This window comes from Gobio gobio, assembly GCF_949357685.1.
Source record: "Gobio gobio genome assembly, chromosome: 12".
Taxonomy (NCBI): Eukaryota; Metazoa; Chordata; class Actinopteri; order Cypriniformes; family Gobionidae; genus Gobio; species Gobio gobio.
The window spans coordinates 48,517,066-48,535,875 of NC_137105.1; the positions used below are offsets into that span (position 1 = coordinate 48,517,066).

General features: G+C 39.7%; 1 protein-coding gene across 4 annotated transcripts; it reads right to left on the reverse strand.

Moving 5' to 3' along the window:
* Nucleotides 1-853: 853 nt before the first annotated feature.
* Nucleotides 854-18,774, reverse strand: serac1 (serine active site containing 1). Of its 4 annotated transcripts, none has more exons than XM_079830631.1 (17): nucleotides 18,658-18,774; nucleotides 18,174-18,424; nucleotides 15,882-15,918; nucleotides 15,559-15,701; nucleotides 14,936-15,025; nucleotides 12,094-12,225; nucleotides 11,829-11,950; nucleotides 11,616-11,744; nucleotides 9,489-9,602; nucleotides 6,934-7,096; nucleotides 6,697-6,847; nucleotides 5,309-5,450; nucleotides 5,092-5,192; nucleotides 4,891-4,988; nucleotides 4,417-4,599; nucleotides 1,158-1,301; nucleotides 854-1,060 (listed from the first exon to the last, which is right to left on the reverse strand). In XM_079830631.1, the coding sequence occupies exons 2-17, from the start codon at nucleotides 18,289-18,291 to the stop codon at nucleotides 924-926; spliced, it is 2,004 nt and encodes a 667-aa protein (XP_079686757.1). In that variant the 5' UTR covers nucleotides 18,292-18,424; nucleotides 18,658-18,774; the 3' UTR covers nucleotides 854-923. The 4 variants fall into 4 exon arrangements, with proteins under 4 accessions (XP_079686757.1, XP_079686759.1, XP_079686758.1 ...); XM_079830633.1 differs by having other exon boundaries at nucleotides 14,936-15,043; XM_079830632.1 differs by having other exon boundaries at nucleotides 18,174-18,366; nucleotides 18,658-18,759.
* Between the last annotated feature and the right edge of the window lie 36 nt (nucleotides 18,775-18,810).

An 18,810-nucleotide genomic window follows, 5' to 3' on the forward strand; every position in this document is an offset into this window, starting at 1 on the left:
GTGAAGTGGACAAAACGTGAAAAGGTAAACCTAGATGTTTTGACAAAGCATATTCATATTGGCAAGAATTCATACATGGGAAACATAAAATAAAATAAATAAATAAAACTGAGAGGTCAGTGGTGTTCCCATTTCACAAATACATGGACTGGAAATTATGGAAGCTTGTTTCCACCACAGAATACAAAATAAATGTAATTGCGACTTTTTATCTCACAATTTTCACAATTGCGACATTTTATCTCACAAACAGGCCTTTTATTGCATTATATAAAGCCACAATTATCTTTTAAAATGTTTTATTCTGTGGGGGAAACGAGCTTCCATATGAAATGATTGAAGGATTCATGAAACAAAAAAGTTGAGTTGCAATTTTAGCACTCTTTTTCAGTCATAGGTAAAACTAATATATATATATATAATATATATATATATATATATATATATATATATATATATATATATATATATATATATATATATATATATATAATATATATATATATATATAATATATATAATATATATAATATATATATATATATATATTATATATAATATATATATATATATATTATATATAATATATATATATATATATATATATAATATATATATATATATATATATATATATATATATATTATATATAATATATATATATATATATATATATATTATATATAATATATATATATATATATATATATATATATAATATATATATATATATATATATATATATATATATATATATATATATATATATATATATATATATATATATATATATATATATATATTTTTTTTTTTTTATTTTTTTTTTTATTATTTTTTATTTTTTTTTTTTTTTATGTAATGGTTGAATCCTCAAGAGGCAGTGGCATGGCAAGAGATTGGTTTTGGACTGTGGACTTCAGAGTTTACTTCATTCTTTGTCCTCCAAGAGCATCCTGAATAAATTGTAAAGTACGTTTATAGAGAAAAGAGTCCTTTCTTTCTGGCTTGCAGATGTTGAGGTGATCCACGTCCACCTGGATGAGGTCCCCAATACCCAGATCTGAATGAGAAAAAGGAGAAATGTTGTTTTCTGATATCAGGTACCTTAAACTGACAATTATTATCTAAGAAAGAACTGCTGCTGCGTGTTGACCTACCTGCTGACTGGGGTGGAACTACCAGAATTTTGAGCATTGGCCCAATGGAGGTTGGCAGTGTTTCTGCAAAGCTAATGACCTTGAACTCTCGATCCTTTGCAATGCTGAGAAAACTTTCATTTAAGTCCCGCAAAGCTGGAGAGTCTGAGTAGAAATAGATAATCAGAAAAATTATGCGTAACTGAGAAATACCGTAGGTCGGATCTTAACCTTATCAAAAGGAATTAAAGGTGCAGTGAGCGATTTCTAAGATACACTGTTGAAAGTGGATCGGACCGAGAACCACAACACACTTGGAGCCAATCAGCAGTAGGGGGCGTGTACAGTCCACTCATGATGGGAGAGGAGAGAGAGCCAATCAGCAGTAGGGGGTGTGTCCACTCATGATGGGAGAGGAGAGAGAGTGAGCCAATCAGCAGTAGGGGGCGTGTATAGTACACTCATGATGGGAGAGAGTGAGCCAATCAGCAGTAGGGGGCGTGTACAGTACACTCATGATGGGAGAGAGAGAGAGAGAGCCAATCAGCAGTAGGGGGCGTGTACAGTACACTCATGATGGGAGAGAGAGAGAGTGAGCCAATCAGCAGTAGGGGGCGTGTACAGTACACTCATGATGGGAGAGAGAGAGAGAGAGCCAATCAGCAGTAGGGGGCGTGTACAGTACACTCATGATGGGAGAGAGAGAGTGAGCCAATCAGCAGTAGGGGGCGTGTACAGTACACTCATGATGGGAGAGGAGAGAGAGCCAATCAGCAGTAGGGGGCGTGTATAGTACACTCATGATGGGAGAGAGAGAGTGAGCCAATCAGCAGTAGGGGGCGTGTACAGTACACTCATGATGGGAGAGAGAGAGAGAGAGCCAATCAGCAGTAGGGGGCGTGTACAGTACACTCATGATGGGAGAGAGAGAGAGAGCCAATCAGCAGTAGGGGGCGTGTACAGTACACTCATGATGGGAGAGAGAGAGAGAGAGCCAATCAGCAGTAGGGGGCGTGTACAGTACACTCATGATGGGAGAGAGAGAGAGAGCCAATCAGCAGTAGGGGGCGTGTACAGTACACTCATGATGGGAGAGAGAGAGAGAGAGCCAATCAGCAGTAGGGGGCGTGTACAGTACACTCATGATGGGAGAGAGAGAGAGAGCCAATCAGCAGTAGGGGGCGTGTACAGTACACTCATGATGGGAGAGAGAGAGTGAGCCAATCAGCAGTAGGGGGCATGTACAGTACACTCATGATGGGAGAGGAGAGAGAGTGAGCCAATCAGCAGTAGGGGGCGTGTACAGTACACTCATGATGGGAGAGAGAGAGTGAGCCAATCAGCAGTAGGGGGTGTGTCCACTCATGATGGGAGAGGAGAGAGAGTGAGCCAATCAGTAGTAGGGGGTGTGTCCACTCATGATGGGAGAGGAGAGAGAGTGAGCCAATCAGCAGTAGGGGGTGTGTCCACTCATGATGGAAGAGAGAGAGTGAGCCAATCAGCAGTAGGGGGTGTGTCCACTCATGATGGGAGAGGAGAGAGAGTGAGCCAATCAGCAGTAGGGGGCGTGTACAGTACACTCATGATGGGAGAGAGAGAGTGAGCCAATCAGCAGTAGGGGGTGTGTCCACTCATGATGGGAGAGGAGAGAGAGTGAGCCAATCAGTAGTAGGGGGTGTGTCCACTCATGATGGGAGAGGAGAGAGAGTGAGCCAATCAGCAGTAGGGGGTGTGTCCACTCATGATGGAAGAGAGAGAGTGAGCCAATCAGCAGTAGGGGGCGTGTCCACTCATGATGGGAGAGAGAGAGTGAGCCTATCAGCAGTAGGGGGTGTGTCCACTCATGATGGGAGAGGAGAGAGAGTGAGCCAATCAGTAGTAGGGGGTGTGTCCACTCATGATGGGGGAGGAGAGAGAGTGAGCCAATCAGCAGTAGGGGGTGTGTCCACTCATGATGGGAGAGGAGAGAGAGTGAGCCAATCAGCAGTAGGGGGTGTGTACACTCATGATGGGAGAGGAGAGAGAGCCAATCAGCAGTAGGGGGTGTGTACACTCATGATGGGAGAGGAGAGAGAGCCAATCAGCAGTAGGGGGTGTGTACACTCATGATGGGAGAGGAGAGTGAGCCAATCAGCAGTAGGGGGTGTGTCCACTCATGATGGGAGAGGAGAGAGTGAGCCAATCAGTAGTAGGGGGTGTGTCCACTCATGATGGGAGAGGAGAGTGAGCCAATCAGCAGTAGGGGGTGTGTCCACTCATGATGGGAGAGGAGAGAGAGTGAGCCAATCAGCAGTAGGGGGCATATACAGTACACTCATGATGGGAGAGGAGAGAGAGTGAGCCAATCAGCAGTAGGGGGTGTGTCCACTCATGATGGGAGAGGAGAGAGAGTGAGCCAATCAGCAGTAGGGGGCATATACAGTACACTCATGATGGGAGAGGAGAGAGAGTGAGCCAATCAGCAGTAGGGGGTGTGTCCACTCATGATGGGAGAGGAGAGAGAGCCAATCAGCAGTAGGGGGTGTGTACACTCATGATGGGAGAGGAGAGAGAGCCAATCAGCAGTAGGGGGTGTGTACACTCATGATGGGAGAGGAGAGTGAGCCAATCAGCAGTAGGGGGTGTGTCCACTCATGATGGGAGAGGAGAGAGTGAGCCAATCAGTAGTAGGGGGTGTGTCCACTCATGATGGGAGAGGAGAGTGAGCCAATCAGCAGTAGGGGGTGTGTCCACTCATGATGGGAGAGGAGAGAGAGTGAGCCAATCAGCAGTAGGGGGCATATACAGTACACTCATGATGGGAGAGGAGAGAGAGTGAGCCAATCAGCAGTAGGGGGTGTGTCCACTCATGATGGGAGAGGAGAGAGAGTGAGCCAATCAGCAGTAGGGGGTGTGTACACTCATGATGGGAGAGGAGAGAGAGTGAGCCAATCAGCAGTAGGGGGTGTGTCCACTCATGATGGGAGAGAGAGAGTGAGCCAATCAGCAGTAGGGGGTGTGTACACTCATGATGGGAGAGGAGAGAGAGTGAGCCAATCAGCAGTAGGGGGTGTGTCCACTCATGATGGGAGAGGAGAGAGAGTGAGCCAATCAGCAGTAGGGGGTGTGTCCACTCATGATGGGAGAGGAGAGAGAGTGAGCCAATCAGCAGCGGAGCAATGAAGGGAGGAGTGTGTTTGTTTGGGTTGATTTCAAATATCAGCAGTGTTTCTCAGAAATCGCTTCCTGCACCTTTGACATGATATTAAAATTCAGAGAACAAAAAGAAATCACAACACACCTCTACATAGTTCTTTCACTTCAATGGAAGGAAACAGCAGGAATCGGACATTTACAGAATACCCAGCCATGAATGTGCCGTGATGAGGAACGCTGTAGAACAGAATTCCCTTCGTGTTCTTGACCAGTGCACTGAGGTCAGGATCTTTTGAGGCATCCAAGAGGATCTTTTTCACAAGTAAACCTGTGAATCAAATTATGATACGAGTTACTTAACAAACCCCATATTATAAATGGCTTTTAAAAAAATAAAGTCCCTGTTGAAAATGTAATTCTAGTCTTTTTTAAATACTGATTTTTCTGTCATCGTTTGACTAGCGTTACATTATATGATCACGCTCTTATTCATGCAAATGTTTTTAAACTTTTTTTTTAAAATAAAAAGCTATTCTAACGCAAATAAATGTAACAGGAAGGTTAGGCAGTTCCTCTCATAGCTAGGTGCTGGTTATTCTAAGACCCACCATGGACTAACCTCCCATACTGTGGGCTACCCAGACCACAGGCCTGTCCCCTACACCTGCATCCTTCAACTTCCTCAGCAGTTCCTGACTCCTGTAGGCCAAGGACTTCCTGTATAGCACAAAAAAGTGAAACAAAACAAAACAAACATTGACATCATCGATGCTACATTGAGTTGCAGATCCTTGAATATTCACACCATGACTGTGTTTACCTTTGGTTTTCAGCAGGACACTTAGCCTTCCAGTCACTTAAATGGGTGTCATACTCGACAGACAGGATTCTGAGGTTTGGGCAGTCTTCAGCCAACCATGACTGTGGAAAATACAAAATAAGATTTGAATTCCTGACCTTCAAAATACAACTGTAATGCCATTATTATACCGCAAATAGTATTTGGGCAACTGTGATCCTTCAAGAAAATAGCTGACCTTGGGCCAGCATTCAGTGTAGTCTTCTCGGACCCCTTCCACCTTGTCATCATCCGTCACGTCACGGTCCTTTTGACGCCACGTTTTAAAAGCTGCTCCCAAGAGGCCGTGCACGAAGAGAACATCAGCTTTGATTGGCTGGCTGAATATACAGGATGGAAAACATGATTAATCCTCACTGAACAGAAGCAGTGTTTATTATATATTAGTAAAACAAATCATCTACACTACCCTTCAAAATGCTATTCTTAAGATTATCTTTAAAGAAATTATAACTTTTATTCAGCAAGGATGCATTAAAGGATTAGTTCCCTTTTAAATAAACTTTTGCTGATAATTTACTCACCCCCATGTCATCCAAGATGTCCATGTCTTTCTTTCTGCAGTCGAAAAGAAATTAAGGTTTTGGATGAAAACAGTCCAGGGTTTTTCTCCATATAATGGACTTCAATGGGCTCCAAACGGTTCAAGGTCCAAATGACAGTTACAGTGCAGCTTCAGAGGGCTTTAATCGATACCAGACGATGAATAAGGGTCTTATCTAGCGAAACGATCAGTTTCTGCGAGAAACTGAGCAGTATTTATGCTATTATTTTACCTCTTATCAGACGAACGTGATCATCTCTGAACTCCGCCATAACTTCCGGAAAGTGAGGTCAAATTCGATCGTGGTCATAGATATATCGATAGTAGATGCCTCATTCTACTGATCCGTGCAGTCGCTAATGAGGCATCTACGTATACATCTATGACCACGATCTAATTTGACCTTACTTTCCGGAAGTTATGGCGGAGCTCAGAGACGTTAGCGTTCGTCTGATAAGAGGTAAAATAATAGCATAAAAACTGCTCGGTTTCTCGCAGAAACTGATCGCTTCGCTAGATAAGACCCTTATTCATCGTCTGGTATCGTTTAAAGCCCTTTGAAGCTGCACTGAAACTGTCATTTGGACCTTGAACCGTTTGGAGCCCATTGAAGTCCATTATATGGAGAAAAACCCTGGACTGTTTCCACCAAAACCTTAATTTCTTTTCGACTGCAGAAAGAAAGACATGGACATCTTGGATGACATGGGGGTGAGTAAATTATCAGCAAAAGTTTATTTAAAAGTGAACTAATCCTTTAAGTTGATAAAAAAGTAACAGTAAAGACTTTTATAATGATACAGAAGATTTATATTTCAAATGAATGATAATAAGAAGACCAAATCATCATATTAGAATGATTTCTGAAAGTGACACTGAAGACTGGAGTAATGATGCTGAAAATTCAGCTTAAGAAAATTGTACATTTTGATAATATTACACAATATTACTATTTTTAATTTGATTATTGATCAAATAAGCCTTGGTGAGCATAAGCAATCCAAATAAGCTAGCATGCTTACTTTGTGCGGCATTGTGGGTGCAAAATGTAAACACCATCCTGGTACTTCTCCCTTACTGCATCCCGGTCCAAATTGGCTAAAGCACGAGCAGCATAAGTTGCCTGCATGATGTGTGGAGACTGGGTCATCTTAGCCAGGACAGACATCCAACCTTAAGGACAACCACAAAATAATAAAATACTCTATTCAACATAAAATCTAATTCTTGATTCAGTAATACTAAAGCACAAGGCTAACCTGACTGCACTATGGCTGTGTGCGCGCTCTCATTCAGGGCGAGATTTCCAATAATCCGCACAATGTTGCGTTGAATTTTCGGAGAGTCTCCGCGAAGCTGGTACACTCTTTGCAAGAGCTGCAGTCCTCCATTAGCAACAATGTGGTCACAATGACTGCCAACCTGTGAACCAAGAACAACCCAAATGTGACTCTGCACCACAAAACCAGTCATAAGTCTCACGGGTGTATTTGTGGCATTAGCCAACAATACATTGTATGGGTCAAAATTATCGATTTGTCTTTTATGCCAAAAATCATTAGGATATTAAGTGAAGATCAGGTTCCACGAAGATGTTTTGTAAATTTCCTACCATAAATATATCAAACAATGTATTATTAGTAGTAATATGCATTGCTGAGGGCTTCATTTGGACAACTTTAAAGGTGATTTTCTCAATATTTAGATTTTTTTGCACCCTCAGATTCCAGATTTTCAAAAAGTTGTATCTGGGCGAAATATTGTCATATCCTAACAAACCACATCAATGGAAAACTTATTTATTCAGCTTTTAGATTCTGTATAAATCTTAATTTAAAGCTACACTGTGTAACTTTTTTAGTTTATTCTTAGCTAAAAACACTTAGTTCTTTCAAAAATATATGTGCTCATTAATGTATATTTACTTCTTTCAAGTAATAAATTATTCTCGTAAGTTTATAATATGCCATTGTAAATACATACGGGTGATGGTTCGAATGCGGGTCGCCATGTTGCCCCTCCATCTTGAAAGTACATTAGCCAAAGAGGGACATACCCGTAAATTCAAGCTTCGCCTTTCGCGTTTTAACACTCGATGGCACCGTGTCGAATGTGGACGAGGTCGAACTGGAAGCCATGTTAATCTTGGACTAAATCGGCCACCGTAGGAGTTAAAACGAAATCGGAATTGAGAGGAAGAGAAACTAATATTCACTGGATGATCATATACATTTTAACCGCTAGATGGGGGAAAATATCACACAGTGTAGCTTTAAAATGACTGGTTTTGTGGTCCAGGGTCACAAATGGAAATGCTTTGAATTGATTTGCTAAAGTCAAATTTTGATTAAACTTAAACATTCCCTTTTGTGAAAATGTATGTTGTTTGTGTGTCTATGTGGTGTTTTTAATATGCTTTCAGACAAATCATGTGCAAATTCAACACCAAACTGCAGTGAACCAAAGACAGACTCGTTTGAAATCGCTGGTGTTTCTGATGACACAAACTACCTTGTAACCAATCATGTCACCGTGTGGGCGGGGTTTAGCATATCATTAACTATAACCGCTCTAAAGCAGGGCAATATAGCGGGTGAATTATGTATATGCTGTATATTATGATGTTATGATAAACTATATGCCTTTCTCCACTGACGCTCTGTGATGTTCAAAGCGTTTCTAAGGATGGGACTGAGATGGCGAACGGGATCAAGGTTTGTGTAAAGGCCTGTACACACCGGGACGAATATCGCCAGCGTTTTTCGTGATGTTTTTCGGCGCGTCTTGAGTGTTCACACCCAAGCGATTTTCATTGGCGATGCGCCGAGTGAACGTGCACATTCAGTAGATAGCGCTCCCGGTACACAAGGTGGTGCTGCGACACTTTATGCTTCTGACACTCGCTTGTCACACAGAAGGAGAAGAGAGACAGTATTTACGTGCTTGCCAAAACCACAGACATATTATCTCTATGGCCAAAACCATTCACACACTTTTTGCTAACTGGCAGGCAGCATTAGCAGCTCATCTTCTTCTTTGTCTACTTACTACTTCTTCGTCGTATCAATGTGTGCTCGGCAAGACCGTTTTGTTCTTGAGCGCCACCAAGTGGTGTTTTACTGTCACTTCAGCAGCTCCAGGCACGTGAACAAAAGCGCCGATCTCATTGGTCGGCCCGTTTTTAACGCGCCGGCGTCAATATAAAAAATGAACCCGAGGCGTTTTTTTTAAATGACGCTCTTATGCCTGCCGTTTTGCGCATCGGTGTGCACACTCACTTTGGCGCCCTTTGTTTAGTCACGAGGCGTTAAACGTCGGCGATAAACGCGCGCAAAAATTGTCCCAGTGTGAACAGGCCTTAACATTAGCAACACATTATTAGCTGTTTGATAACGTAGTCAAACTAAAGGCTAATCATATTTATTACCGTTTTTGTACAGCATTTACTACAGTAACTTGAGTAAAAGTTGAGCGAGTGTGTCTCTGAGCTGGTGTGAGTGAGTGGAGGCGGGGCTCATTTGCATATTCATAAATCCACGTATACTAAATTAAGCAAGGGTGTAGAGTTACATTCAAGCTATTGAAGAAGTTTTTCACAGAAAAAAAACATTTAAATATGTCATTTTGGTGATCGAAGATTAGTTTTAAGGGATACGATTATTGACTACAGTGGGACTTTAATAAAACTGAAGGTACACGTCAAGCACATCTACAAAACATCACTCATCCTACACAAGCATCCTGTTTTCTTTGTTCATCGGCCACTTCCTTGTTGCAAAATACATGTCATTCTGCAGAGTTTGTAAGTCTTTACCTTTGAGTGCTGCACCAGGGCTTGCATGCAGAACGTCTCCACCTTCTCAGAGGGGGTAGAAGTGAGACTTTGGGCGTAGGGCAACCCATTTCCTCCAAAACACCACAACCCTCCCTATAACCACACACCAAAATGCACAGCTTACTGGATAAACACTTTTTCAGCACCCTTGATTCTGGAAGTATATTTTCCCATTCATATTTCCCATGGGGATTTTTAAAAAAAAAGAGGCTTTGTTGAAGAATTTTAAGCAATGAACCAAACCTACCAGCTACGAAGTGAATCAAAATATTACAATATATATATACAAAATATTTGAAAATTGAACAAATAGACTAAGGTATGAGACGGTGAACGTAACCAGCTTCAGTCAGGGAAAGAACTACAATCCCATGAAGCATTGTGAATGAATTAACTGAAATAAAAATGATGGATAAATATAAAACTACTGATTTAAAGATGCTCATTATGTATATAGAAACAATATATTTTATGTTTATTGCTAAATATGTACATATATACAAATATTTAAGTAGTTTGAGAGTATAGGGCAGGGGTGTCCAAACTTTTTTTAAAGGGGGCCGGATTCGATGTTGTAGACATACCCGGGGGCTGGTGCCCTTTCTATTTTTTATATATATTTGACAAAAGCTTGAGCTGACAGTAGAGTAGCTTGAGATAGGACACAGGAAATGTATAGATATTTAACAATATCTGTAAAACTTTTAATGGGTGAAATTTTTATATTGTTACGGAGTTAGAACTCTATTCTTATTTAAATTTAATAAGTGCTCTATTTAGATCACCACAGGTAAAACCACACTACAAAACATGCTTTTCTGACTTGGTATTTCTGTCTTTTTTCCAGTCCAAATATCAAAAAATTCTTAAATCAAGATGCTTTTACTAAGGAAAATTACATATTTTTTCTTGATTCCTGGGGGAAAAAAATCTAAATGAATTGAGAAAAATAATCTTCCAAAATCTTCCTTAAAGATTCCAAACAGAAACATTATTTTTCTTACCCCATTGGCAGATATATTTGCTTGTTTTAAACAAAAACTCACTTCAATTTTATTATATTTTCCAGAAAACAAGAAAAAATATCTAATGTCATTTAACTTATCTCGTAACATCTTGATTTAAGAATTTTTAGATATATTTAGACTAGAAACAGGACAAAAGTACTAAATTACAGCATTTTTTGCAGTGCACACAAGGCAACAAGTAATACATATAATATATATATATATATAGAATGGTATTTAGTCTATAGACATATAAATACAAATGCACAAAACTGCAAGTTTATGACAAAAAATTGTCTGCAATTTGGCCTTTATTGCTCATTTAATACATGTCTACATTACAAATTAATAATAAAAAGATATTAATCTACATTTCTGACAAATTACCATGGTTACAGGTGTTACCACAGTAAATCCATGATAAATTCGAAATGCGAATTGATGTTTGAAAATGATTTTGAATCGGCTCAGCTGATTTGCACGTTAGTGTTGTTTATTAAGTCAGCGCTGTTTAACTGGATTTAAATTAAATCAAATCACAGAGAGATTCAGTACCGGAGACCTCAGCGCTGAACTCGAACGCTTCTCACGGGCTTCGGAAGGCTGTTTAGTGGGCGCGAGAGACACTCAGCAGGTAAACACATTTGTTCAGAGTCAGAGCTCTTGAGTTGCGCAGAGCACAGGTAGCGCTGTTTCGTTCCGCTTTGGGCGCTGTTTCCCTGGCCTAAAGTCTAGCACTGCCACCTTGCGGTGACATCGTGAAACTGCATGATTTGTAAATGATACGTGGCGGGCCACATGTAATACATTTTAATAGACGCGCTGCGGGCCGTTTGAAATTCATCCCCGGGCCGCATTTGGCCCGCGGGCCGGACTTTGGACACCCCTGGTATAGGGTGATTATTACGTCATTCACAGTGTTTCGATTTTCTGCAAATTTCACTGTTGAACACAATTATTTAAGTTGTAATAATGCTGGCTGATGGCTTCAACAGCTCACAAAAGTTTATAAGTCAGTTCCCCTATAGAGAAAATGAATGGGATTTTTACTAAGTTGTGGATGCTAGCTGTTGCACTCTTGAGTGTGTTCATGTCTCACCCGTTGAGAGGCTAGCGATTGGCTGCTCTCTCTAAGTGCCAGGGAAGTGAAGTACTGCACACACAGATCCACCTCCGACTGGGGCAGGGATGCCAGTAACTGCCTGAGTTCATCTTCTATTGAGATATCCTATACATGCACAAAACATTAGCATTAGCAGCTGACATTACGCAACAGTTCAATATGGCTTTAGTCTGAATGATAGCTACTCACATCATCAATGTGTGGCAGTAGAGGAGGAGGGAGAAAGAAGCGCAGGTCCACGTTAGGTGTGCGGGCGAGAGCCACAGATGTGCGCTGATCTACCACCTGTGCTGCAGTCCGGTATTGATAATCTGTGATGGACGAGACAAAAGATCCATCAGAGCTTACAGAATATATATTTTGTTGCTCAGCAAGAACAGCACAACATTTCATTAATGGCAATAAATCTTGACATTTTCTAATAATGAGAGTGAAGTGTGCTGCCGTCTCTCACCCTGCCAGTGGTGATTCTGGGCCAGTTCCTGCACAGCCTGCTGTCTCACGGCCCGATCGGCAGAGTAGGTTCTTTTCAGCAGCATCCATAGCGCACATTCATGAGGATCTGCGTCTAGATGACTGAGACGCTCTGTTTTAAAAAGCAAAATGAACACATGCTCATTTCACATAACTACAAATACAATGACATGCTAGAAATTATCTTAAAGGCACAGTATGTAAGTTTGGCCACTAGAGGTCACTTATTCAAAACGAAGGCGTAGCTTGATGACGGCGTGAGTGAGTGTGGAATCATGGGAGTTGTAGTCTTGACTCTTCCCGATGGAAAGGAATCCGACAGACTCGGGCAGAAATCATGTTCATGAATGAGTGAATGTATTAAAGTTTTATTAGCGTTACGCTGGTATGAAACAGGATGTGCTAATGCTAATGAGAGAGACCTGCGCCAGACACCGTCTCTGAGCTTTTATTCTGCTTATGCTGCAGTCGCCGCTTACGCTCTTTTCATTGTGTGTGTGTGGGAACGCAGTGCTGTTTTACACGCTTAAAACAATCACACTAAACACATCTGAGTGTGTGAGAGTTGTGTTATAACGTTACTCTGTGCGTTCACTCGGCGGCTGCTATGAGACACTTGTTCACTTTGCAGTATCTAGATCGATATTAGAATACCATTTTAATAAACACAGGATGACTAAATGACTGTTGCTCAATGACATTTAACATATATTGTATGATGGAGAAAGCTCTCTCTGATTATGCTGTTAGCCTCTTGACAAAATAGTGTCGTCTCTGAGGTAAAAACGTCACTCGCGGTGAATCAAGAAAACAAGCGATTTAAACAATAAGACTAACCGTGTTGAGCTGCATAACAATGATCAGTTTCTGTTGATAAATGATCCAAACAGTGGCTCGCATGTCTAATAAAACACACACTATATTAAAGCGTCTTTGGTGTTTTCATGGTTTCTACAGAAATCAAGGGTAGTGCGGATATGACGTCATCGACAGGCGACGTATCACTGGGTAAAATTGTGTATTTCTCTGAATTTAAACATTGTTGGAAACGTTTGAGATAATGTAAGTACACAGCTCAACAAAGTATATAACATTGCTCTAGTGGTTTTTGGATATTTTCATCTAAAAATCTTACATATTGTGCCTTTAAAATCATGATTTAATATGAAATTAGTCAAATGGAAACAGATGCCTTCAGTTAAGCATGGAGAGTACATTACTTCTGATCTGCATTTTTCTATAGTCTATCGGTCTACTACTATGGCACACTTTGCTAAACTTCTTTTTTGCTAAACATACACTACCAATTCAAAAGTTTAGGGTCTGTAAGATTTTTGAAAAAAGGCTCTTATTTTCACCAAGGCTGCATTTATTTGACACAAATCTTGTTTATTATTCTTACTACTTAAAATTACCCTTTTGTAATTCATTCCTGAAGCTGAATTTTCAGCATCATTACTCCAGTCTTCAGTGTCACATGATCCTCCAGAAATCACTCTAATATGATGATTATCAAGCCGTTGTGCTGTGTTGTAATATTTTTGTAGAAATCGTCATATAATTTTCATGTTTCTTTGATGAGTAGAAAGTTCAAAAGAACAGCGTTTATTTGAAATGGAAATGTTTTGTAACATGTATTTACTGACATATTTGATGCATTAATTGCATACTTGCTGAATAAAGGTATTCATTTCTTTAAAAAAATCTTACTGACCCCAAACTTTTGAACAGTAGAGTTTATTATAAACCCGGGGTTTTCAAACTTTATGATGCCAAGGACCCCCAAATATGATGAACCTTTTATGAGGGACCCCCTTCCTAAAATCCATCTATATATTTTGATATATGAAAAAACATTTAGGCCCGGTTTCACAGACAGGGCTTAGACTAAGCCAGGATTAGGCCTTAAGTATAGCTTTTATAAACATTATATAAATATAAAAACATTACTGCTGTGCATCTTGAGACAAAACAATGGCACTGACATATTTTAAGATATATCAATGCAAGTTTTTTTTCAGTTAAAACAACTCAAACATGCATTTTAGTCTGGGACTAGCTTAAGCCTTGTCTGTGAATAAACTGATAGATAAATAGTAAGTATGACATTATGAATACAACATATTGTTTCCAAACTTAAATCTACTATACAGTATAATGTTGAATGTATAAACCTCAAGAAGAAGAACATTTTCAAATTATTTGTATAAGCAACTTTCCCAATAAATGTATGTAAGGAGCATACGTACTTAGTTAAGAATACTACCTTACAACCCCAGTGAGCGAGATAAAGGGGACTATAGTGAGAAAAACTCACTAGAAAGATACAACGAAAACATTCAATTCTGGAATGTGTGTATACGGCAAGAAAGGAGACAGAAAGTATAACAGTTCGAATGTTCGTTAGACTTTATCCATTTTTGCTTCGTTCTTTTATTCTCTGAAATTTTCTGGGGACCCCATAGAACCTTAGTCTTAGTCCCCGGACCCCAGTTTGAAAACCCCTGTTATAAACTACCCTTCAGTCTCAAACCTGATACCAAGTATGCTGTGATAAAAAAAAATAAAAAAAAATGTAAGCAAAGTGTATTAGATTCCACATTATGCAGAAGATACCGTCCCATTTAAAACAGAACAGAACAATTCCTCTCTGTGTAGCTACAGGTGTTATCTAGAACAAAAACCTCTCCTCATTCAACAAACAGCAGATGCTTTGTTTCAGACAGTGCCTACTGTCAACAAATATTTATCTGTAATATTTTAAAAGCATTAATAGGCACCGTGACTTGTCATTGCCATCAAATAGAGATGAAACTACTCACCATCCAGTGGGCGACGCAGAACTCTTGATGTAATTTCAAGAAACTTTCTAGCTGCTTTATGAAGCTCCTTCCTGGTCTTGATAGTGAGGCCTGAAAAGGGAATATTGTCTGTTGAGGGAAATTAATAAATTCCTACAGGTAAATCAATTGCAATACATGCAATTCTAATATACTATCAAAAAAATGAATTCTGATGCCCCTGCAAAAACTGGCCAAATACCTCTGGAAACATACAAATATTGTACTATTCTGTTGTGTTTGTGAATTTTTTGTTGACTACTATATGAAAAACAAGTCTGAACTGTTGAACGGTTGAGTAGAACGTATGTGGAAGAGTAAATAAGATGGATAAAGCTCGCTACTCCTGTCTTGTGTGCTTCATTGATTTATAACTCCTGACAGATACCACAAATCCTTTCAAAGTTTGTTCAAAGCGCCTCATTTTCATCACTAGCAGTACTTTCTTCAGCAAATCGGGACCACTGCTGTCCCTTTAGGATGAATAGTTTGTAGTAGTGGTGTAGTATTCCTCATTTGCAAGTTGCTTTTGAGGGGTTAATGCAAATTAATCTTTCAGCTCACTGATATTTACACACTCTCTCAAGCACAAAAACACAATGTACCAGAAGCGAAGCTCTCCTGTTCCCTGTTAGTGGCATGAGTCAGGTAGATGTAGGACTTGTGCTTCTCCTGTAGTATTGCACTGGTGTCGATAGTGAGGGCCTGGTTGAGAGTAACCACCTCATATGTGATGAAAACACAGCCTCTGTGTAAGCAAACTTGATAAAGTCACAATGTGTTTCAGAGAGGGATAACAATCTGGCTCAGAATATATTTTATTTTTAACATCTACTTCCTCTGACATTCTGTGAAATTGAATGATATCATTTTACTCATGGCTTGTCGGATACATTCAAACACTAAAAATAAGAATCTGCAAACCTACCCCAACACTATTGCTCCTGTCACTTTTGCTATTTTTCCTAGAGACAAGAAAGAGATGAAGACCAGCATTCAGAATAAATCTGTCAATTTATCAAAGAAATAAATAAAGCAGGCAGTTCAGTTGTGGTCAGAATTATTGGCACCCTTGGTAAATATGAGCAAAGGCGGCTGTGAAAATAAATCTGCATTGTTTATTCTTTTGATCTTTCATTCAAAAAATGAGCAAAAATCTAACCTTTCATTGAAGTAAAACAATTAAAAGTAGGGGAAACTCTCATTATGAAATAAATGCTTTCTCTAGTTCACGTTGGCCACATTATTGCAACGTGCTTTCCCCAAGAGACCAGCTCTGAGTCTTCTTCTGTAACGCCTGATGAGTTTGGAGATCAGAGCCCATTCCTTCATCCAGAATCTCTCCAGATCCTTCAGATTCCAGCTCTTCTCTTCAGCTCATCACTCATTCTCTATAGGGTTCAGCTCAGGAACTGGGACGGCTTCATTTTGTGCTCAGTCACACATTTTTGTGTTGATTTTGATCATTGTCCTGATGGAAGATCCAACCACGGCCCATTATCAGATTTCTAGCAGAAGCGTCAGGTTTTGATTTTTGATCTGTTGGTATTTGCTAGAATCCATGATACCATGAATCTGAACAAGATGTCCAGGACCTCCAGCAAAAAAACAGACCCACAACATTAAAGATCCAGCGGTGTATTTAACCGAGGGCATGGGGGACTTTTATCCCTGTTTGCACCAAAGCCATCTGGTGTGTTTGTGCCAAAAAGCTCTTTTTTTAGTTTGATCTGACCACAGAACCAGGTCCCGTCTGAAGCTCCAGTCGTGTCTGACACTGAATATGCTGGAGTTTGTTTCTGGATGAGCGAGGAGGATTTTTCTTCAAACCCTCCCAAACAACATGTGGTGATGTTGGAGCTGTTTGATACATTTTTTAGTCATTCTGAGCCAAGACTCAACTAATCTCTGCACTTCTCCAGCTGTGATCTTGGAGAGTCTTTGTCCACTCAAACTCTCCTCCTCTCGTGCATTAGGACGATATACACACACGTCCTCTTCCAGGCAGATTCCTGACATCTTTAGTTGATTGAACTTCTTAATTATTGCCCTGATGGTGGAAATGGGGATTTTCAATGCTTTAGCTCTTTTCTTACACACACTTTCTATTTTGTGAAGCTCAACAATCTTTTGCTGCACATCAGAACTATATTCTGTGGTTTTACTCATTGTGATTATGATTAAGGGAATTTGGCCTTTGTGTTTCCTCATATTTATACTCCTGTGGAACAGGAAGTCATGGCTGGACAATTTCATGCTCCTATTCACCCTGGTGTGCTAAAAGAACATAAAAATATAAATGGGAATATACTTCAGAGATATTTTATTCATAAGAATTTCTAGGGTTGCCAATAATTGTGGCCAACATGCATTGGGGAAAAACATTTATTTCATAATGTGAGTTTCCCCACTTTCAGTTGTTTTACTTCAATGAAAGGTTAGAATTTTGTGATTTTTTTTAATGAAAGATCAAAAGGATAAACAATGCAAATTTATTTTCACAGCCGCCTTTGCTCATATTTACCAAGGGTTCCAATATTAGTGAAGGGCACTGTATAAATATTTTGTAACATTGTTTAACATTAATCGTAACAATGTCTAAACTAAAAAATTGTTTTCCTATCGACTGTTTATTTAATGCTTATCTAAAAATATATAAATAAGGGTTTTAAAATGTATGTAGATGCCATATGTGACCCTGGACCATAAAAATAGTCATAAGTCTCACGGGTATATTTGTGGCAATAGCCAACAATTAATTATATGGGTCAAAATTATCGATTTTTCTTTTATGCCAAATATCATTAGGAAATTAAGTAAAGATCATGGTACATGAAGATATTTAGTCAATTTCCTACTGTAAATATATTAAAATATATTAGTAGTAGTAATATGCATTGCTGAGGACTTCATTTGGACAACTTTCAAGGAGATTTTCTCAATATTTTGATTTTTTTTTGCACCCTCAGATTCCAGATTTTCAAGTAGTTCTGTCAAATATTCTGTGTGATGTATAAATCTCAATTTAAAAAAAAGACCCTTATTACTGGTTTTGTGGTCCAGGGTTACATATCATGCCCTGTTGTATTTGACAAGTATCTTGGAAAGTGCCAGATAAATTTAGGCTGTGTCTCAAATCCAAGTGAGCTGCATTCCTAGACAACCTTTTTGTTTTACAGACATGTAGGTGATTGGCATGTCAGTGGGTTCAGGCTCTTACTGTAATCTCTCCATGGCACTGCTCTCTTCACCGCGGGTCCGGTGGTGGAGCTCAGCCTCCGGACGCGGATCAGTCGCAGGGCGGACACAGACATTGGCTTTCCGACGAGTGCACACATCAATCTGGGCCAGAGGGCCGGTGAGACACATATGCCAGCTGTCTATGATTGCTCACGTCGATTATAACCTAAACACTAAAAGTTAAAGAAGAGGTGGTGGAGTCATGACATGCCAGAGTTGTTTTCATTCTCTCTACTCAGTTTTATAAACACTCAACACACTTCCTTAGTTAGTAGAGACTGCTAATATCAGACTAACTGCTTACTAAACATATTGGATGATTTACATTTAGCGAGGTTTAATAACCACCAGTCGTTCTGTAGAAGAAAAAGCCGAGTTAGTTGGGAGGCAAATAGCGAAATTGATTGCGTACGCCCAAGATTGACATATAACGAATGAAAGTGTAGGTTAAACGTCCAATTTACCTATAAAACTGAAGTTCCTTCCAGTAAACGCGGCATAAAAACATCACGTTTGACAGCAAATGTAAACAGGAACTGTTTTCGGAACGCGCATCAACGTAGAGCGTCATTACCGTAAGTACGGGAAATAGTCGCATGACGCAAATGTTCTACCGT